This window comes from Podarcis tiliguerta (assembly GCF_965153285.1).
Source record: "Podarcis tiliguerta genome assembly, chromosome: 10".
Classification (NCBI taxonomy): domain Eukaryota; kingdom Metazoa; phylum Chordata; class Lepidosauria; order Squamata; family Lacertidae; genus Podarcis; species Podarcis tiliguerta.
The window spans coordinates 46,955,248-46,976,998 of NC_139543.1; the positions used below are offsets into that span (position 1 = coordinate 46,955,248).

Below are 21,751 nucleotides of genomic sequence, written 5' to 3' on the forward strand. Positions count from 1 at the left end.
GTCCTGGTTTCTCCGCCCCTTGCTCCTTTATTGGTGGGGAACCAGACACCAGAGCTTGTGAGTTTGAGACCCTCCCCTTTCTCCTGCATATTCCTTTCTGCTTGCGAGTTCTGTCTTCATCCATCCAAAAGCACCTTAGCTGACATGGTGCAACAAGTGCTGTATAGAGCTCTGGTCTCCACCAAATGGCTAGCAGAAGCTGTGCGGGCCAATAAGATTGGGCCTGAGCTGCGGGTGCTGGACGCCTCCTGGTATGAACCTGGTGGCAAGAGAGATGCCCAGAAAGAATTCAGGGAGCGGCACATCCCCGGAGCCTCCTTTTTCGACATCGAGGAATGCAAAGACAAGTCATCCCCTTACGAGGTCATGCTTCCCAGCGAGAAGCACTTTGCGGACTACGTCGGCCGCCTGGGCATCAGCAACCAGACCCATGTCGTGGTGTACGATGGAGACAACCTGGGCACTTTCTACGCACCGCGGGCCTGGTGGATGTTCCGTGTCTTTGGGCACCGAACTGTCTCCGTGCTGAATGGGGGGTTCAAGAACTGGGTGAAAGAAGGGCACCCCGTGACATCAGAGAGCACCAGACCAGAGCCGGCCGTTTTTAAAGCCAGCCTGAACAGATCGCTCCTGAAGACCTATGAGGATATGCTGGAGAACCTGGAATCCAAGCGGTTCCAAGTGGTGGATTCCAGATCTGAAGGGAGATATCGGGGAACAGAACCTGAGCCAGGGACACAAGGTAGGAACGGTATCTGGAACCACCTTCAGCTGCAAAGGAGTGTTTTCTGGCATTCATTCTGATGTGACCCTCTCTCCACACTCATTTCCCACTAATGTAGATCCATTCCTTTAGCCCCCTTGGGCTACAATCCTGTGCATGCATAAAAGCAAAAACAAAGTGGGATATTTATGAGTAATCCTGCACAGGGCCGAGGTGGGTGTCTAATAGGGAGTCCATATTGGCAGAACCTTATATCCTTCAAAGTCTGGACACAATTAGACTTAGGATTCCCCACCAACCATCTATTAGAAGAGTGGAATGACCGGAAAAATAGCCCATTGACAGATCTTTAGTTCTGATTCCCTCTCCTCCCCCTATATATGGCAAAAGCAGTTAGTTATATTGACTATAGATAGCCAGAAAAGCAGCAGATGAACTTATCTTTTGTGCTCTGGGTCTATTTCCAACAATCTCTATTGGTAACAGCTGTACTCTTGACATTTATGATTGCCGCTGACAGTTTCCAAGAATTTTGTGAGTATAGAATGGGGGGGGGGAGCACCACAATCTCCTTGGAGGAAAGTGAGGCATGAACGTAATAAGAAGCAGCTTAAGTTAAAACAGGTTCTCCGGTAACTTGATGATTCTGCAGCTCTTTGAAGAAATGCGGCTCTTCCTTATATATTTCAGAGAACCAGCTTGACTAGTATTTGCCTCTTAATTGTCCAAAAAACAGCCTGTTCAAACAAACACTCACATTCTTGTATACTCTTCCCCCTCCCTGGCAATGCATGGGAGACTGCTGAGCTGTTACTTTTGATCAGCCTGGACAAAGGGCAAAAGCCAAAAGGGTGGGAGTGGCAGAAAGTTGTGTGCATCTGTGCATATGTCAGAGAGGAATGGCAGCCTCATGGTACAGAATCCTGAGATAAACACCAAGTTAACCAGGGTCGCCATGCCCAGCCACTCCAGCATTGTATCCCCAGCAGAAAAAATAGAGGACTGCTCTCTCCGCTCTTAACATGTTTTCCTACGGAGGAAACACTTCCGTGTAAGAAAATATATACAGGTATATCAAAAGCACCAACAAAAAAGATAAGAGAGTATTTAAATTGTAGGTTGGTGATATAGATAAGAGAATTTGCATTCATTCCTCTAATCTACTCAGTGACGGCCAGTTTCTTTAGATTTTTCCTCCCTTTTATTTATGCACTGTGTAATATCTTGCATTTGTACTGGCACTGCTCAGATCCGCCTACCATTTTGAATCGTCTACAATGCCCCAGGACATTTTCATTTAAAAGTGTGGGCATGCAGCACACAGCAACCCATGCTTAAGTAAAACCAAGATGTGGGAATGATTGGGGGGGGGGCTAACTGAGTAAGAGGATCAGCACTGGTGGGCCCTCCTAGATTCTGGGGCCTTGGTGGCTGTCCAGGAATTACAGGTGGTGACCCTAGCCCTGGTTTGTTTTGTTGAGTGATAACTAAGTCCTTCTGCCCAGCCTGTGATTACACACAATATACCTAGTTCACACGGCTTATATTAGTTTCATGCTACATTGTTTTTCTCAAATAATCTTCAGCATTGTGGTTGGCTTTGAATTCAGATGAATATGCATGTGGCGATTTAGCTGTAGGTACGTGTGTTTTGTGCTCCTTATGGGGCAATTTGTCAAAGCTTTGGTCGCCACCCTGAAGTCAGCAATCACCTGTGGCTCCTAGAAGCTGTCAGCATGCGACAGCAGCCACACCCTGAGAAATGGCTTCCACTGGCCGGCTAAACCAAGTGAGAGTAGCCAATGGATCCCAATCCCTCGGTGAGTTCGGGACTTCCCCTGCATGCGAAGACAGGCTCCAGCAGATTGAACGGACGAGACCAGTAGTGGGTCCAACGGTCAAGAAGTTGGTTTTTGCATGTTCTGTAGAGGGAAGTGAGGAGCAGATGGGGCTCATCAACCTGGGGAAGGTAGCTTCTCAAGGAGAAGGAAAACTCTCATCCTAGACCTCTGCTGCCTTGTGGGACATCTGCAGGAGAAGAAAAGGCTAAGGAGCAAACCCTACACAAATCCAGAGCGGAGTCCCTAAGATGGTTGGATGGGGCCTTGTACACCTTCCGGCAACTCCTGCAGCCAAGTTGGTGTCAAATGTATTGTTCTGCTTTCTTTTGGACCACATCAATGAAGGCAGCCCAGGACCTCCATATACACTGTCCAGGCTTGTGCCCCAGGGAGGTCACTTTGGTGCTGCAATTGCAGCAGTTTGACTTCACCCCCAGAGGCACACTCCATTGTCTTTCAAGACAGACGGATGCCAGCAACATGTGGTAAACTACATAGGCATGGATGTGTGACAAGTTGCATGTGGGGTTGGAGGTTCATGCTTCAGAGAGCCGTGTGTACATAAATACCTATAAAATGTCACATGGCTATGTTCACACAGCTATTATCTTTCTTGGAAAAGATTAAGGGTCAGTTTGCAAGTTTTACTCTGGCAGCCCACTATCTGCTTGCTAAAGCCCTTTTATATACTAACTGCAGCTGCATGACCTGAAAAAAGCAACATTTTGGATAGGAGTAGCCTCTGTGGGAGACAAGTGCACATTTTTTTTAGCTTTCTGAGTCCCGGTCCTTCACTGTAGGAAGTTCTTATCCCACACAGGTTTCTTGCAACTTGTATGAAGGACATTTAGTAAAGATAGGAGGCCCAGATTCTTTCTGCATACTTTTCACTTAAAAAGGTAAAGGTAAAGGTACCCCTGCCCGTATGGGCCAGTCTTGACAGACTCTAGGGTTGTGCGCCCATCTCACTCAAAGAGGCCGGGGGCCAGCGCTGTCCGAAGACACTTCCGGGTCACGTGGCCAGCGTGACATCGCTGCTCTGGCGAGCCAGAGCCGCACACGGAAACGCCGTTTACCTTCCCGCTAGTAAGCGGTCCCTATTTATCTACTTTCACCCAGGGGTGCTTTCAAACTGCTAGGTTGGCAGGCACTGGGACCGAAGAGCGGGAGCGCACCCCGCCGCAGGGATTCGAACCGCCGACCTTTCGATCGGCAAGCCCTAGGCACTGAGGCTTTAACCCACAGCACCACCCGCGTCCCTTTACTTTTCACTTACACCAGGTCAAATGGGAGCAACCTTCCAGGGGCCACATGTTGGTGGTGGGCCAGAGACAAGATGCGCTCTTCCGTTTGTACAGTAAGCTACATTTTGGCCACCTGACACCTTTCAGTCAAGCAAAAGCACTTGAGAAGGGCATGGAGCAGAGCTAGCCAGGGTTATGGTCTGCAGGGGGCATGGCCAATGGAGAGCCCCAGGGACCTAACTTTTATGTGATACTACTGAGAAAGTAAACATTGAGGATCTGTTTACTATTATATTCTGTAGCTTTTCTGGTTTTCTTCAAAGCTTGGGCAGATGGAGTAGCGGGAAGCTATTGCATGTGCTATGATATCAAAACACAGTAGTCAAAAGGGAAGGATGGGGGGGGGGTTATTAAAAAGTCAGTTCTATTTTTTTTTTAGCTCTTTAATGTTGAGATAATGTCCAGGGGAAGCCATGAGCTCCAGAGCCAATTCCTGCGGAGCACAGAAGAGACAAATCAAGAATCAAATGAGACGAAAAATGTCCATCTGGAATTGTGGAGAGAGACCAACTGTGGCATGTTTCCAAAAGAATTGCTGCAGGTTCAGCATTCCATTCGCTCCTCTTTGTGTACAGTGTGTGTGCGCGAGCTATGTGTGTGTGTGCTATGTGTGTGCACATGGACAGAAATGCAGTGGTGCTATCAGGGGCAGGTGGGGGGAAGGGCAGAAATCCAGGGACCAGCTCGGCAGGAGGGCCCCCAAATACAGTAGATCTGGCCTACCACATTACAATGTAAAGCAAGCTTCCTCAACCTCAGCCCTCCAGATGTTTTGAGACTACAATTCCCATCATCCCTGACCACTGGTCCTGCTAGCTAGGGATCATGGGAGTTGTAGGCCAAAAACATCTGGAGGGCCGAGGTTGAGGAAGCCTGATCTAAAGAGTAGGATCCCCACAAGACCATTACAATCAGAGTCAAAAGTGGGGCTAATTACTATACTACTCCACTTTGTGTGTGTGTTTTACTGGGTGGAGGGGAGCCAAGCATGCCATAGGTAAAGGTAAAGGGACCCCTGACCATTAGGTCCAGTCGTGGCTGACTCTGGGGTTGCGGCGCTCATCTCGCTTTATTGGCCGAGGGAGCCGGCGTACAGCTTCCGGGTCATGTGGCCAGCATGACTAAGCTGCTTCTGGTGAACCAGAGCAGCACACGGAAACACCATTTACCTTCCCGCTGGAGTGGTACCTATTTATCTACTTGTATTTTGAGGTGCTTTTGAACTGCTAGGTTGGCAGGAGCAAGGACCGAGCAATAGGAGCTCACCCCGTCGCGGGGATTCGAACTGCCGACCTTCTGATCGGCAATTCCTAGGCTCTCTGGTTTAACCCACAGCGCCATAGTTTATTGCAACTTCACATTATGGTGCTACCTGAGTGTAAGCAGATGCTAAAATGCTGTCCCATTGCAAGACACTTGACCAACGCTGACAACACAAAGCCCTGACCCATGAGATTTCAACTTTCTCAAAAGGGGGGGAGAGGAGATTCAGATGAACAGCTGTGGCAAGGAAGTCTGGATTGGGTGAATGCTTTGATTACTTGGTTAAATGTCCTGAGCTGACCTGCCAAACACAGTTCACCCCAAGCTGTGCATTTTGTGTGACTTGTCTCATGACTCTGGTAGGCCCAGACAGGCAGCAAAGCCAATAAGCTTGATCAATGGTGGTTGACATTCTTGGCTGATGGGGTTTTCTTCATTTGGTGGGACATGATACATGGTTTCCAAATGTGTCCTCTACCTGCAGAGACTTTTAATATGCTACAGAGGAATCCCTCCTTTTCAATATGAGTCAATCAAGGGAATTTGCTTTCTCTATCAACCACCATCCTCACATGTGCTCAGTATATGCATGTTATTTAAGGCAAATTTGAGAAGTATAATTCTACCCAAACAGCAAGATTGTGGCTTATCACTTCAGTGGAAGCACCTGTAAATGGCCTGTGAGCTAGTTGGTAATTAGGTTGCCTAGAATATTTCAAATAAATTATCCATCATACATATAAAAATACACAAAATCAGCAGACCGCCCTAGTGGTTTCTTCAGATTTTTCATATGAACTCATCCTAAATCTGTGGCAATTGGGCAGTCATCCCAGCCAGAGTTTAGTGAAGCTCAGCCTACAAACATTTATGTTACTGGATATTTCACACAACAATTAAGACATTGCATTTGATCATGTGCGGAGTGCCTGTTCCTTACCATCAGGTAATCAAAACCAGCCATGACATTTCTGGAATTTGTGAGACAGTGAGCACTTCCAGTACTGCTGGAGTGTTGCAAACCCAAACACTGAACTCTGAATATCCTTTCTTTTAAATTATTTCCATACTATCAAAATTTGCATACCTGTGGTTTCCATTCTAAATACAGATATGAGAAAAACACTTTTCTCATACTCAGAATGTCTAGTGTTATCAATTTGTCCTGTCCATGATATTATCATTCCTATTATTACTATTTATTGAATTTTTTAGTCCATTTATTTTGCCCAGGGCAACCTAAAGCAACCCAAAGTAGCTTATGTTGATTCAAGTACTGATTAAAGAAAAGTACAATTTTGCAATGTTGCTTGAGAATTACACTGCAAAATTCAGAGAAGTGCAAAAACCAAAGGGTAACAACGTTCCAATTCGCATATTAGTCTAGGAAGTGCAGATCAGGCTGATTCACTTAGACCAAAGAAAATAATTTAAGATCCTTTCTTGATCTCCCAGTTCAATTTTACTGAGTCAGTGTTGTTTGTGAATATTTCTGGCTAAATACCTTGATTCATCACTTAATGCAAGTTTTGTAGATGTGTCCCAGATTATAACTGTTTTGTATCAGAAGTAGTTTATACCAGCCAGATGGGCGGGATATAAATAATAAATTGTTGTTTGTTGTTGTTATTTGATCTTTAAACTGAATTCATTTTACATAATTTACTTTAATTTACATCATCATCATCATTTGATTTTTAAACTGAATTTATTTTACATAATTGCAGGTAGCTTCCTTCCTTCCTTCCTTCCTTCCTTCCTTCCTTCCTTCCTTCCTTCCAGAATTGCCTTTTTAAACCCTTTCTGTCAGCATATTCTCTAACCTTTTCTTGAGATACTTTGCCTCCATAGTCTTTTGAAGCATCAACTTTAAGATGTCTGCATTGGTTTATTTTGCCACCATATCTAAATGGAGGCTCTTTTGTCTCTTCCTTCTATTCTAGGGCTTGAACCAGGCCACATCCCCCAAACTCTGAACATGCCTTTTTTCAATTTCTTGACTGAAGAAGGATTTGAGAAGAGCACGGAAGAGATCCGGAGCATGTTCCAGGAGAAGAAAGTGGATCTCTCAAAGCCTCTGATTGCCACATGCCGCAAGGGGGTCACAGCCTGCCACATTGCCCTGGCGGCGTACCTGTGTGGCACACCAGATGTGGCCATCTACGATGGATCTTGGTCAGAGTGGTTTCGGCGTGCCCCGCCAGAGCTTAAAATTTCAGAGTGGAAACGCCATAAGGCATAAGCAAAGCAGTATCAGTCTGCTGCTGTTATTCATGCACCGAGGTTTGGGTTCTTAATTATTCCTGACAAAGATCAAGGGCTGGGGAAATGTGAAGTTCGTAGTCTTTTATAAATTTTTTAGTTTTCTAATTGAACGCTATGTTTTTTTCCTATTTCTTTTTTGTAATTGGTAATGGAATAAAGCAGAATCTCAGGTCAAGTGGCCTTTTACCTATGTGAATTTTTGTTATTTCTCAGTACAGTGGTACCTCGGGTTACAGATGCTTCAGGTTACAGACGCTTCAGGTTACAGACTCTGCTAACCCAGAAATAGCACCTTGGGTTAAGAACTTTGCTTCAGGATGAGAACAGAGATTGCGTGGCGGCAGCAGCGGGAGGCCCCATTAGCTAAAGTGGTACCTCAGGTTAAGAACAGTTTCAGGTTAAGAACGGACCTCCAGACTGAATTAAGTTTTTAACCCGAGGTACTGCTGTAGTGTGCAATTGAGGAGCCAAGCTTACTTCAATAAGCCATGCTGAAGTGAAGAAAATTCTAAACATTAGAACCATTTACCAATAAAGACAGTCAAGGAAGGCTAACGAAATGAAAACACCTTTGGGGAATTCGAGTGCAGAATATAAGATAACAAAGCTAGCTTGCCTCACCCTAATACACACTATTAAGAGTCACAGACCCCCACCAATAAGCTTCATCCAGGCAGACATATGTGGCTGTTGCAGTTCACAATCCTTCATCTGAATGGGGGCAGTTAGACCCAGGTCAAAGACCAGTTTTTATACTATAAGAAGAGTAGGTTTCGTACAGAAGAGGTGATTTTGCTTCAGCCAATCAGGGCCTAGGTACATATTTCGCCAGCACTAGAGAGTGTACGTGCTGGAAGAAAATGCAGCTACTCAGTGGATTTCAACACAGACCTTGATGCAATCTTGCATCAGGCAAGATGGACTAATTAAACAGGACTTTTTTTCCCTCAGTGAAGATTGCACTGATAATCCTACATAAGACTTCGTTGTTGTTTTTTTAAAAAGCCAAAGAAATGGGGATTTCTTAACCCACGCACATGTTATTCCTATTGAATTCAACAGTGGGACTTGCCGCCAAGCATGATGCATAGAATTGCATATGTGCACTGCCTCATTTCAAGAGCTACAATAGACTTTTGTCATATATTTGAGGCAAAGAGCTGTAATCGGGTGCAGTTTTCATCATGTGTACATGCAGTGCAATGAATATGTGCTAACCCATTCAGATACGAAAACACGCTGTCAAGGAACTGCCATCGGCTCAGAGGTGAGAAATAGAAGGGCAGTTGTGTTATAGGGAGCCTCCGAAAATCTTGTGAAGCAGTTCCTCTTCCGGGGAGGAGGAAAACCCCACCTCCAGTGGGGAAGAGGTGCAAGGACCAGAGGATGCTGGTGGAAGCCTTAACACCACTCCTGGGCAAGCTGGACAGGAGGGAAACATGCCCTTGCCATCGCCCATCCTGTGCAGTAGTCTAAGGCGCAAAGAGGGAAGGAGAAGGCTGGGGGTAATGAAACTCTTATGTTGGGGGAGGTCCAAAAGACGACCACTCCCGGATTCTGCTAGCGATTGAGCCAGACATGAGCTTTGGGGCTCTTCACTGTAAATAGTTTGCACCAAAATAAAGCCTGTAAAAGACAGGTTGGAGTCCTGCCTGGCTACTCTCAAGCAACCTCAACAGTCATCTGACACACACATCTCAGTTATTTAAAGTTGCCCATAGTCCAATCTATTCAAGTTTTATCAAATATCAGGCTATTTCTGATATTCAGCTGTGTGAGTACTGTAGCTTATGTAGCCGGAATGGCACAATTCTGACACCATGCATGCACACTCGAGAGGTACCAGAATGCTTGAAGACCAGATTTGGAGCTGTATTTGACTTCCATATAGTGTGTTTGAGATTGGGGGCAGGTGACTGAATCTTCTAATCCTTTCCTTTTAAAGCATTCATGAGTGTCAGGGGTTCAGGAGCAGAGTCACTGGAGAGGGAAGAAACAGAGAGCGAGGGGGAGGAGTCGGAAGGAAATGTCAGCGGCGACAGTAGTCCAAGATCTCTGAGTCTCTCCAGTGACTCGGAGGATTCACAGAAAGGGGCCCCCATGGTCAGGGCAAGGGGAGTGCCCAGGGGGACACCTCGGGAAGAAGGGGACTCAGAGAGTAGCAGCTGGAAATCCGGACCAGCGTCCCCCCCAGGGTGCAGTAGGGGGGAGGAGTCCAAGGCATCGGGATCAGGGAGCGCGCAGGCAGAGGGAGAACGTGAGGCAGGAGTGGCCACACCCTCGTCAGGGAGCGAGGAAACGGTCATCCGGAAAGTAAAACGCGCGCGCGCGCCAAGTTCAAATGTACAGGAGGGCGGCAAGGTGGGCAGCCCGGGTAAGGAGCCAGGTCCTAAAGCCCGCCGAAGAGAGGGGGAGGAGTCAGAGGGGTCTAGCTCCGCGTCGGAAGAGTCCAGGAGGAATGAGACCCCGGGGGGTAGTAAGACCCAGAGGAAGAGAGAGAGAAGGAAGAGGTGGAGTAAGATTAGAGTCTTGAACTGGTGCACGGGGGGTGGAGATCCAGACAGAGCTTCGCCGGTCTAAAGTCCAGACGTAGGGCTGGGACGCTGAGACTTGTAAATGGAGACTATTCTTCAATAAAGACTTTGATACTGTACTATCGGCTAGCGTTGGTCCTTGGTGAGCTGGGACCCGGAGCCAGCCCTGACAATGAGAGATAGGTGAATTGGATCAGGGCAGCAGGGCCAGGGGATAGAACCCGGATGAAAAGCACCCCTCCCCTAAAAAGCCTCATTGTAGAATAAAGGCATGCTCAATAGCTGTACATGTTTTGTCCTTAGGGAATCTCATGGTAACTTCAGAAGCAGGGGACAATTTCGAGTGGGGAGAAGGTTAAGTCTCTCCCAAACACCACTGCTCTAATGCAATCCAGCATGGCTGCTTTACACACACACACACACACACACACACACATCATGAGAGCCATTCATCAATTGTCTGTATTGCATCTGGATGTGTCCTGAGGAGCTAACTGAGGTACATGAAATAACTTGCAACTCTTGGAAAGACAGGCCAAAATTATCTCCTAAAAGTTATCATTTTATGGCAAAGGCTAAGAAACCGTGGCCCAATCCCACTTAGTAAGTTAAGGCATTGAAGATAACTCTCAGCTGGTCCCTGTGTTTACTTGGTTCCCATGACAACTACAGCTCACAGATGGGGATGGTTTCTTAGCAACTGTCCTTGGCGACTTCTCATAGTTCCACCTCTTTGTCGACACTTCTAGACTTGGCAAGGATCTGCTTGATTCACCAGAACTACTTTGGCACCTCAGTTGAGATCATGGAAGAGGTGAGGCACACGTTTATGAGGAGGACTTAACTTCTGGGCACCCTCAGAGACAACAATAACCCCTCCCAGGCAGGCAGGCAAGGAGGCACACACTGTTCAGATGCCCTATGACCTACACAAAGAGTCTTGGGTATTTAAGCACCAGTCAATGCAGTGAGCCTTGCTGTTTTCTTGATACCAGTCCAGGCCACATGTGGCAGGCATGTGAGGCTGTCCTTGGCCACTTCTGGCAACTGATTTGGAGCCATATCTGGTTGGCCACATTGGGACATGCCTGGCACATATATAGCTCATTTATTCTAATAGTTGTGCTGTTCCCAGCCAGAGGTTTCGTGAAACTGGCCAGGCAATATCTCCAGCCTCAGGAGCCTAGTGGCTTGCTACAGTGCCAGAAGGAGCTCGAGGAGGTTAGCCCCTTGCTCCAGCACGAACCGGAGCCAAAGATGGCTAGTCCCTTGCTCCATTACATACATGAGCCTGAGGAGGTTAGCCCTGTGCTACGATACCTACAGCATCCTGAAGAGTTTGCTGCCTTGCACCACCAACTTCCGCAGCTTGAGGAAAAGGTTGATCCCTCAGTCCACCAGTCGAAAGAAGTTAGCCCTGTACTCCAGTATCTACAACAGCTGGAGGAGATTGGTACTAACCTGCTCCAACGGGACAGCAGCCTCATGTCTTCCTGCCCAAGAAATGCCAGCAAAATGGAGGATGTGACTCAGGTGAAAAATAATGCGGGGGCTGGTCAGGCTCATCTAGCACAACTTTCTCAGGATCTTTATTGGGAACCAAGAATGGAAGTCTAGGTGGTGATTTGGAGAGAGGGAAAGGAGGGTTGGGATGTTCAAGGACCACAGCTGTCTCTTGCCACCTTCCGATGCCATCAGATTCCTGTAATAATCGGAATGTGGCAAGTACATACCTGAGCGGAGAAGGAATCAGACCAGCCTCAGGATTGACTGGGAATAGAAGGGTTTCGCTCCAGGCCCAGAAAGCAGCATTGTGGGCCTTGCTACTCTTGGTGTTTATTGCTCTAGTAAAGCAGACAGCAAAATTAGGTGTCCAGAATCTGCGACAGGTTCAGTTGTGGAAGCCAAAGGTCAACAAAAATGGAGAGAGAAAAAGTCTGGTCTATGCAACCATTTAAAATGGGATGCATCTATTAAGCACCGAGACAAGGGATCTGCCAGTCCCAGAGGAAAACCAGGAGCTGGAGGGCCACAGCTAATTTTCATATCATATTGTCATTATTATGAAGGTAACAATAAAGGTGTTAAGGACTGCGGAGAGTTGTCTTGTGGCCAACTAAGGTGACTTAATACCTTCATATATGTGCAACAAATATATGTGAAACTCATAATCTCAAATCACTAATCAACAGGTATTATTAAACCTCCATTTCTATGTATAATATTTCATCTTTGTGCTTTCCCTCTCATGACATGTGTGGGGAAATCACTCCCTTTAAATATTTCGCTGCCCTCCTTGTTGCCTCACGCTTAAGAAATTTTTAAGGGCAAGCCTTTTATCCAGTGTGTTCCAGTATTGCTGTACTATGTAATTTCTATTTCTTTCTATTCCTAGGTTAATAATTCTATTCTGTAATTTATTTATTTTTCCTTTCCAAATCTTTCTTCTTCCCTTTCAGTTTCCCTGTCTTTTTGTGACATTATTGTATTTTAGATTGTGATGCTGTGGACAAGGTCATAAGTACATTCTGATTTTGACCAGCAGCTAGCATATATATAAACACACCTGGAGAAGTGTGAAGAAGTTGTGTAGAAGTTGTCTTGCCTTTGTAATGGACTGGATGAGAGCCAAGAAACTGAAGCTCAAGCCAGATACGACTGAGGCACTGTCAGTGGGCGGTTCCCTAGAGCAGATGGATGGGAGGTTGCCTGCTCTTGATAGGGTTACACTCTGCTGTCGCTTGAGTATCAGGTGACCTCAGTGGTGCGAAGTGCCTTCCATCAGAACTGTGGAGTTGGAAGGGACCCAGAGGGTCATCTAGTCCAATCTCCCCTACAGTGCTTGAATTACAGTTAAAGAATACCTGACAGATTCTTGAGACTTTCTAAATTCCAATATTCCCTCTCTCTCTTTTTTCAAATTTAAAAATTGTCAAAGCAACCATGGCTGCATTCACATGGCAGTTTATTCCATTTCCCTAGTGTTCCCCTTAACTGTGAGTTTCCTTAAAAAGGAAAAGAAGAAAAAAGGAGTTTCCACATTATATTTAACCTTTCAGATGTAAAAGCTAATTCCCAAAATATAGCAGAATATAACACAAGGTTAGAGCACATCTCAATGTTATTTGCAAATGGATTATTACTGGAAGCAAACAGCATGGAAATGAGCAACAAATACTAAACTATGAAATTAATACCAGATCAAGGAATGAAAAACAAACTTGGCTTTATTTGCATTTAAAGACAAACCACCATATTTACATTTCCCGGAACACTATATGAGCCAAAACACAGCCATCCTTTGAAAGTTGCACTTGTCTGAATTTTGTAGTGCAGTTCTCTGGCCAAGTAATGCGCAAAAAAATGCATACACTAGATAGACAAAAATGCATTATATTTGGAAATTATTTGCATATACTGTATGTGTGCATGTATAAGGCAAAGCTACATATAAAAATGTGAATATTGGGAGAAATTTGCACTAGAATGCTGATGAATTTTTGTAAGGACTTTTTTAAAAAATTGAAAACTGATTTGGAAATGTGGAGAACTGAAAATAAGTCTGTAAAAACAAAAAAGCAGAGGGGAATTCAAATTCATCGATCCCTAGCTCAAGCTGCCCTTAAAGGCAGAGCTACAGAGACTGGCTAAGAGACTCTAAACCCCAAATTCTATCCACTTTCAAACCTGAAGCTTTGTACAGTGTATTATTATTTAATGTAATAACAAGACACAATGCCAATGTAATGAAGCAGATTATACACAGTCTATTATTTTCATAAGATATAATTATATTAGAGTTACATCCAATTTGTACATCCAATGTGTATATCTGGAGACATCTACAGGACAGCAGATAAAGTGTAGCGATCAAGAAAATGAATTGAGTTGGATGTTTTTGTTCTAGTGTCAATTTAGCCATGATTTCACCAAATCCACTTTCCCTCTCCATTTCCCCTTTGTGCTGGACAGATGATATATTACAGGCTGCTGCAAAGACTGCTGAGATAATCCACTCTTTACTTCTCTTTGGAACAGGTGCCCATGGACACGACGGCCTTCCCAATTCCTGCCGCCGCATACCATGAAACCAGAATGGCCGGTGGTCCAACAGGTAGAAGATACTTTGAAATCTTCTCAAATGCCTTATGCAAGCTATTATAGATACACTTGTTATACGGGCTTGGCTCCTCCTGCATTGTGACACCTTGCCTAAGGAATTCTCTCCTCCTGGACCTAAATGTGGCAGCCACGGGTCTGGGATTCCATTTCCAAGTTAAAACTTACCTATGTTTTCAGGCATTTAGAGGACGATGCTTTGCTGATGCAAGATTCTAGGTCAGGTATGGGGAACCTTTGGCCTTAGAAATGTTGCTAGACTACAAGTTACAGCACCCTTAACTGGCGCCGATGGGAACTGGAGTCCCACAACATCTGAGAATACCATCCTTGAGAGAACGGATAACTAAAATCTGGAACATAGTCTACATGGTTAAGCTTACATATATGGTGTAAGAACCAGAGAGGGCAGACAAGAAGATAGTGTGTTTATTGAGAAATGGAGTCTTTTAATAATGTACTAGAGTAATAAAGTACAGGATAATTATTCATTTATTATCTTCAACTGTGGTATGGAAATCACCCCCCTTTATGTTTAGTTCCAACAGATCTCTTTTTTATACATATTTTATATCTGTTATACTTTGTTGTGATTCGAGGACCCGATCCCCGCTTGGGGAATAAAGACACATGGACACAAGAAGAAAATGTGTGTGCAATGGCGGGGATGACTGGCGCGGCCGTATTTGGGCAGCAAGCCACGCCCCCGCCGAGCTTCCCTATTGCCTGGCAACCAGAACAGAAGCACTTCTGTGAGAAGCTGAGGCTATGCTACAACATTTTGCTGTGAGTTATACTTTTCTTACTGTCTTCTAGAAGTGCCTGGATATGGAAACAAGGAACAGGCCACCTACAACTTGACTGGGGAACAGTCCAACAACAAAAGACCCCCCTCAAGGTGCTCCAGCAGGACCTCCTCAATGAACTCCAAGAACCCTGAGAACAGAACAGCTATGGGCGAACCCCCAGTCCTGCCTGAGGCATCACCATCCACACAGCATATCCAAACTAGAAACCACAACAAACAGACCCTCAGGTCTAAAACTCCCTCTGCCCTCTGCATTCACACAGCTGCAGGGAGGAAAGACAGCCTGGACGGTACCACTTCCAAGGGAATAGGGAATCATCATCACCCAAAGGGGAAACCTGGAGGTTCCAGGCTGTCAGCTAAGTCTAGCCAAGAAGAAATGGAAGATGGCCACGGTAATTCAGATGAACTAACAGGTAGGCAATACCGGCCTATAGTGACCCGACTGCACGCATCTCCCCGAAAGAACGTAAAGGGCAGCTGTGAAGACATGAAAGAAGCCCAGGATGTCATGAGTGCCAAAGAGTCATTAGCATCAAGTGGGCAAGATGTCAAAGCAGAGGGAAAGGCCCTCCAGGAGAAGAAAAACAGCCTAATAATACCTCCTAATATCAAGGCTAAGTTTGGCACATCTATGGTGGAGAAGCTGGTCTCTGAGGAGCAGGTAAAGAAGGCAATGGTCTTGTCTTTGAAGAGGGTTAGCTAGGAATGCCCAACACTTTTTTAAACTGGAAATATCTGTCAGCCTTTCTCAACCTGTGGGTCCTCAGATGTTGTCGAACTACAACTCCCATCACCCCTAGCTAGCAAGGCCAGAGCTCAGGGATGATGGGAGTTGTAGTCCAACAACATCTGGGGACCCACAGGTTGAGTCATACATTGTATTAGCAGTAGTAGCAGTAGCAGCAGCAATGCTACTCATTAGACTTGTAACTCTCATATCAGCAGCTATAGTAAGTTCAGCAGTAGAGAAGTAGCAGCAATGCTATTTTTCTAGAAAAAGAGGTGTCAGGACTCACCATGTCCCTTGTTCTCTTATAATAGCAATGGCACCCACCTGAGAGGTGCCAGAATTGAGTTCCAGCTGAAAAAAACCGCCCTGAGAAGCACTATTAGTAACATGGTTCTAAATTGGAATGCTATTAGTAGCATGGTAGCTATAAGCAGCAATGCAAAATATATAAAGCTGCCATTCAGCAAACAATTATCCAGGAGTAAGAACCATTGACCATAGGGCTTACTTCTTGAATTGAAATGAATACGGTTGTGCTGTAAAGGAATTACTGTATTCTAATGATAGTATAATGCATGATATTATTTCAGTCATTAACCAATAAATTAAAAAACAGAACATGGTTACGCAGTGACAATTATAGCTTTGGAAAACTTCTGTCCCTACTTCTTAAAAGATACAAGGGTTGATGCCATAGATCAGGGGACATATTGATTAATCCACAGAGTAATCTGTCAAAGTGACAAATGCATCACCTGTGGCTCATCATTTAGGAAAAAATGACTGTGCTTTATTGAGATTTCATTTTTATGAAGGAAAAAAATCATGACATGAAGATCATAAGACAATAGCAGACCCTGAATTAATCTTCTACTTAATATGGAAAGGGGTTCAGGGTATGGTAAAGGTAAAGGTAAAGGGACTCCTGACCATTAGGTCCCGTTGTGGCAGACTCTGGGGTTGTGGCGCTCATCTCGCTTTATTGGCCGAGGGAGGCGGCGTACAGCTTCCGGGTCATGTGGCCAGCATGACTAAGCCGCTTCTGGTGAACCAGAGAAGTGCACGGTATGGGCAATCCATAAAAAAAAATGTATGGGTGGTAAACTTAGTTCTAGCCAAGTTAAGTGGAATTTGACTCCATCGTCTTGTATTTTCCAGGCACGTCGTGCTCTCTGTGAGGCTGGGCTGATCCAGGGGCAGAAGCGCCTCAGTGACTGGCCATATAAGACACTAGAGAATCCTATGGCATCATCACCTTATGCTGATTATTATGAACTAGGATACAACTTGAGGTCCAACATTTTCCAAGGTAAAGGAGCATCCTAGATCTACCTCCACACTGCCTGTTCTGACTCCAGTTATGGCATTTACTGATTTTGGATTGCTGAGTTCACAGATCTCCCACAATTCACACCACTTTTACATGCTACTTATGAGCAGCGAAAATAGAACAGATCTTTTGCGGGGTCAGTTTCCTTAGAAAAGTCTTTGTGTGTGAAATAGGAAAGATATTAGGAGAAGGCACAGCAAGAACACAGAAGACTTGGAGGGCGGAGCACTTGGAAGCAGGCAGGGAAAGAACCCAACCTACCTAGTAATGTCTCTCTTGTGCCTTTAACAGAACTCTGATATGCAGAGACCAGCAGGCAAAGCTTCATGGTATGGTAGATAAATATTATCACTCGCTAATCACTGCAGATTAAGGGCTATTAAGGCACAGCTAAAGGGGCCGGGACGCGGGTGGCGCTGTGGGCTAAAGCCTCAGCGCCTAGGGCTTGCCGATCGAAAGGTCGGCGGTTCGAATCCCCGCGGCGGGGTGCGCTCCCGCTGCTCGGTCCCAGCGCCTGCCAACCTAGCAGTTCGAAAGCACTCTTGGGTGCAAGTAGATAAATAGGGACCGCTTACTAGCGGGAAGGTAAACGGTGTTTCCGTGTGCGGCTCTGGCTCGCCAGAGCAGCGATGTCACGCTGGCCACGTGACCCGGAAGTGTCTTCGGACAGCACTGGCCCTCGGCCTCTTTGAGTGAGATGGGCGCACAACCCTAGAGTCTGTCAAGACTGGCCCGTACGGGCAGGGGTACCTTTACCTTTACCTTAAAGGGGCCTATTCCAAAGTTCTCACAACACCATCACACAACTACAATCCAACCCAACCAACCTTTGACAGAGGAAAACTCCAGACTGTTTCTCACATTCTTTGGACAGATCCAGTCAGTAACTTCCATCACTTTGAGGTTTTTATGTAAGATTGCCCATGTTCTTATTGTCTCCATTACCTACTACCTTTGACCTGCAGCAAATTGCAGGTGATTGTATTATCACCAGAATGGGAAAAACTGCTAAAGGCACAAGAAGGGTTCGAGTCAGGCTTTCCCCACACTCTGCTTTCTGGGCAGTTCAGGCTACCAAATCCATCCTACTGGGGCAAGGCATGTGTGGCTAAAATCCCTTGGGAACCTCTTCCTGTATAAACATGGGACTGTTGATTCAGGACAGCTCTCACAATTTGAGGTACCCAAGTCATAAAACTGCTTTGTTGTCTCCTGTAGGGGCCAGCTCCCCTTGGCCTATGATCCAGCTCCTAGATGACTCTGGTCCAAGTGGCGTAAGAGTTCTGTGAATCTCCTTTCTTGCAGGAGGACCATTGGAAAGCAGAAGCCTGATGAAGGATTCCTATACCCCAGATGTAATAAAGAGGGCAGTTCGGGACCCCAAACATTGGCATGGAAGAAAAACTGATGATCTAGGTAAGAAACCCTACGGTTTTAAGGAAAAGATGGCTGAGAAACAAAGGACTTGCCTCAGGCATCTTCCATCAGATCTGCAATATGGGGGATAATAGTGCCAGCCTGTTTTACAAGGTTCTTGTGAGGATTACAGAGATTATGCTAGTGGAGCACTTAGAAAAAGAGCTATATATAAATACCTAAAGTATTATTATAATCTAAATATTTGGATTCCCCCCAGTTGACAGCTTGCAAATCACACATTGCAAGACTGAGCACATATTCTAGGAATCTTTTGGCATCTTGTTCTCATTACTGTCGGTGATAAAGGTTCTGCCACTTTGGGCATGTCTGTGGCTAGTTAGCATCATAGTGTCCATACCCACATTACACACAGAGGGAAGGGGAGAGAAGCAGAGAAAGCTTACTCATACTGTACATCAACTGCACACAGACACCTCAGCCTTTCCATGCCCTCATGAGCTCTTGCCTTTACTGGCCCTGTTCCAGCCCCTCCCAAAGATAGCCCTTTAATCCTGGTGCCTGCTAAAAGGTACAAGATATGTACATGCAAACTGTGTGTATTTGTTTGTTTCTCAACAGGGAGGTGGTTCCAGAAAAATGCGCTAAACCTTAACCTTCAAAAAGCTTTGGAACAAAAATACGGGGACAAGAACAAAGGCGGCAAATCCTAAGAAGGCACAGAAGAGGGATGAAGACCTTCTGGAAAAATATCTGGCTCTCCCTAGCAGTGGAATAAACCTCCATCTAGCCTCTATTTTTGATGTGCTCTGCATATGGATAAAGCAGAACGTTGGGTTATCTGACTGGCCTGGGAATAGTCAGCCTGGCCTGATTGCGTATCTTTAATAGTCACTTGAAATGAGCTGGTGCAGCTTTTCAAAGAATGGAACAAAGCACGATCCCCCAACATCTCCACAGGGTGCTGGGAAAAGACCTGAAACTCTGAAGTGCTGCCACCACCGATTAGTGTTGAGTCTACGCTGCAAACAATACTAAGCTAAATGGACCAATTGCCCAGCTAGGTATGAGGCAGCTTCCTATGGGTCCATTTCAAACAGTAGCAAACATAAATTAGGAAAGTGAATACAGTTTTGCAGAAATACAGTAAGGAGGGATATGGAATACCTTACTGTGTATTGGGACGTGGGTGGTGCTGTGGGTTAAACCACAGAGCGTAGGGCTTGCTGATCAGAAGGTCGGCGGTCCGAATCCCCGCAACGGGGTGAGCTCCCGTTGTTCGGTCTCTGCTCCTGCCAACCTAGCAGTTCGAAAGCATGTCAAAGTGCAAGTAGATAAATAGGTACCGCTCCGGCGAGAAGGTTAACAGCATTTCTGTGCGCTGCTCTGGTTCTCCAGAAGTGGATTTGTCATGCTGACCACATGATCCGGAAGCTGTAGGCCGGCTCCCTCAGCCAATAAAGCTAGATGAGCACTGCAACCCCAGAGTCGTCCACTACTGGACCTGATGGTCAGGGGTCCCTTTACCTTTGCTGTGTATAGTGGGGAGGGCTACCAGAGAAGTACTGGTGCAAGGAGACAGAATAGGTATGAAAATGTCTCCTTCCCCTGTTCTGCAGATAAAATATACTAAGCCAATTGCATTCCTATAGTCATATAACTTTTACCGCATCCATCTATCAGCTGTGAAACACTTGTGTCTCTCTACCCTAAAATTTGTGAGCAATGCTATCATGTTCTGTGGGGCATTGGGGAGGTCTTTGGGTCCCTCATCCATCACCTTGAATGAATAAAGAGTGCCCTAAGGACATTACCGGTGCTTCTCTGGGCTAGCAGGATGCAGGGGAAGTTTTATGGGCAACCATGCATAACTCCTGATGAATCTGGGCGCTACAGAATCCAATTCAACAAACATGCCATTAAGCCAATGACTAAGCTGTCTTTCTTGGACTAGTCAGCTCAAGAATTATACTTCAGAAGGAGGACATGCTTTCATAATACTGGAAGCAAGCTTGTAAGGCTTCCATTTCCTTACAGATATCTTGCTTCCTAGTACTCTTACAGAGTAAACACACACACACACACGGGAACACAGAGCAGAGCATCAGCTGCTTCATGAAAGAATCAGGACTGTCAGCAAACTTTGCCAAACCTGGACTTTTTGCTCAGATTCAAAGAGTCTGACTCCCCAGCCCTGGATCCCCTTTAAACTTGAAGAAGCCAGGCTGGACTTCCTAGTTGGTGTAGATTGTGGCTGCTGTTCTAGGACAATAAACCTGAGATAATCATTGCACCTTGTTTGTTTAAACAAACCTCCATATCAATCATTAACATCAATGGATAATCTTAGCATAAGTATGTGCTTTGTGGACGGCAACCTCATTCACATGTAAAATGTTGGTATTTCAAGTATCTCTAGATTCTCAGGGTGATTGCTTACAGCGTTGTGGTGGAAGTAGCCCAGGTCAAGCTTTTCCAGTTGGAAAAAAGAACACAGAGCTCCTGCACCTTTAATAGGTGTCTAGAAAAGGGAATTTAGGACCACCTTATCATGCCAGTTGCAACAGTACATGGCGAACATTAAGGAGTCACTTGGCCACCAGTGTGAGTTGTCTGAAATGGCAGCCACTGACCAAGGTTGCTGATTCTAGGTCAAGTAATACCTTCTAGATAATAAACCAGCTGTGCCACCTCCCTCTTCTGAATAACTGTCCCAAACAGTAAAATATGTCAGGTTGCAGGCTGTGCAGTCAAATATGTTAGATTCCAATTGATGGACCCAAGTTGTAATGGTGAAGTTATGTTGAGTATAAGTATGGATGTCATGGAATGAGGCACATATGTGATTTGAATAGTGTCCAATGGTGCTTAGCAGGGTTGGCTATTTGTATATTTTCACAGTGCTGGACTCCAGGGCCCATCAGCCCCAGCCAGCATGGCCAATGATCAGGGTGATGGGACTTGTAATTCAACAGCATCTGGTTGGGGGGGGGCAGGTTTACAATTCCTGAATTAGATAGAGCTTGCCCGTTATGGCTCAGCCAAGTCATTTGATCCCATGAGGCTGAGTGCAGAATGCAAACTAAAGCTTTAGGAGGCTATGGTATTAGGAGAGCAAGCTGACATCAGGAAATAGCTGTGGGAACTGGTGGGCCACTTCCTGTGGCTTGCCAGGCCAGATCTGGCTTGCAAAGAAGAGGAGGAGGAGGAGGGGGGGGAGGAGGAGGAGGAGGAGGAGGAGTTTGGACTTGATATCCCACCTTTCACTCCCCTTAAGAAGTCTCAAAGCGGCTAACATTCTCCTTTCCCTTCCTCCCCCACAACAAACACTCTATGAGGTGAGTGAGGCTGAGAGACTTCAGAGAAGTGTGACTAGCCCAAGGTCACCCAGCAGCTGCATGTGGAGGAGCGGGGAAGCGAACGCGGTTCACCAGATTACAAGTCCACCACTCT

At 45.7% G+C, this 21,751-nt stretch overlaps 2 protein-coding genes across 5 annotated transcripts; both read left to right on the top strand.

The window, feature by feature from the left end:
• Positions 1–144: 144 nt before the first annotated feature.
• On the top strand, positions 145–7,572 carry TST (thiosulfate sulfurtransferase; the record flags this gene model as incomplete). The annotated part of the gene is made up of 2 exons (XM_083400846.1): positions 145–742; positions 7,076–7,572. 2 exons carry the CDS (start codon positions 145–147, stop codon positions 7,372–7,374), a joined length of 897 nt encoding a protein of 298 aa, XP_083256972.1. The 3' UTR covers positions 7,375–7,572.
• A 3,028-nt stretch (positions 7,573–10,600) lies between these two features.
• On the top strand, positions 10,601–19,094 carry CIMIP4 (ciliary microtubule inner protein 4). 4 transcript variants are annotated; one of them, XM_083400765.1, is made up of 6 exons: positions 10,601–10,745; positions 13,970–14,045; positions 14,867–15,522; positions 16,750–16,900; positions 18,227–18,337; positions 18,920–19,094. In XM_083400765.1, exons 1-6 carry the CDS (start codon positions 10,737–10,739, stop codon positions 19,009–19,011), a joined length of 1,095 nt encoding a protein of 364 aa, XP_083256891.1. In that variant the 5' UTR covers positions 10,601–10,736; the 3' UTR covers positions 19,012–19,094. The 4 variants fall into 4 exon arrangements, with proteins under 4 accessions (XP_083256891.1, XP_083256892.1, XP_083256890.1 ...); XM_083400766.1 differs by having other exon boundaries at positions 14,870–15,522; XM_083400764.1 differs by having other exon boundaries at positions 10,658–11,464.
• The last annotated feature ends 2,657 nt before the right edge of the window (positions 19,095–21,751 follow it).

Excerpts from the sequence above, each read along its gene's own strand:
- CIMIP4 (XM_083400764.1), top strand. The coding sequence starts at position 10,853 with ATGACCTACACAAAGAGTCTTGGGTATTTAAGCACCAGTCAATGCAGT. Across the intron at positions 11,465-13,969 it reads AAATGGAGGATGTGACTCAG|GTGCCCATGGACACGACGGC; the intron begins GTGAAAAATAAT and ends TCTTTGGAACAG. Across the intron at positions 15,523-16,749 it reads AGCTGGTCTCTGAGGAGCAG|GCACGTCGTGCTCTCTGTGA; the intron begins GTAAAGAAGGCA and ends TGTATTTTCCAG.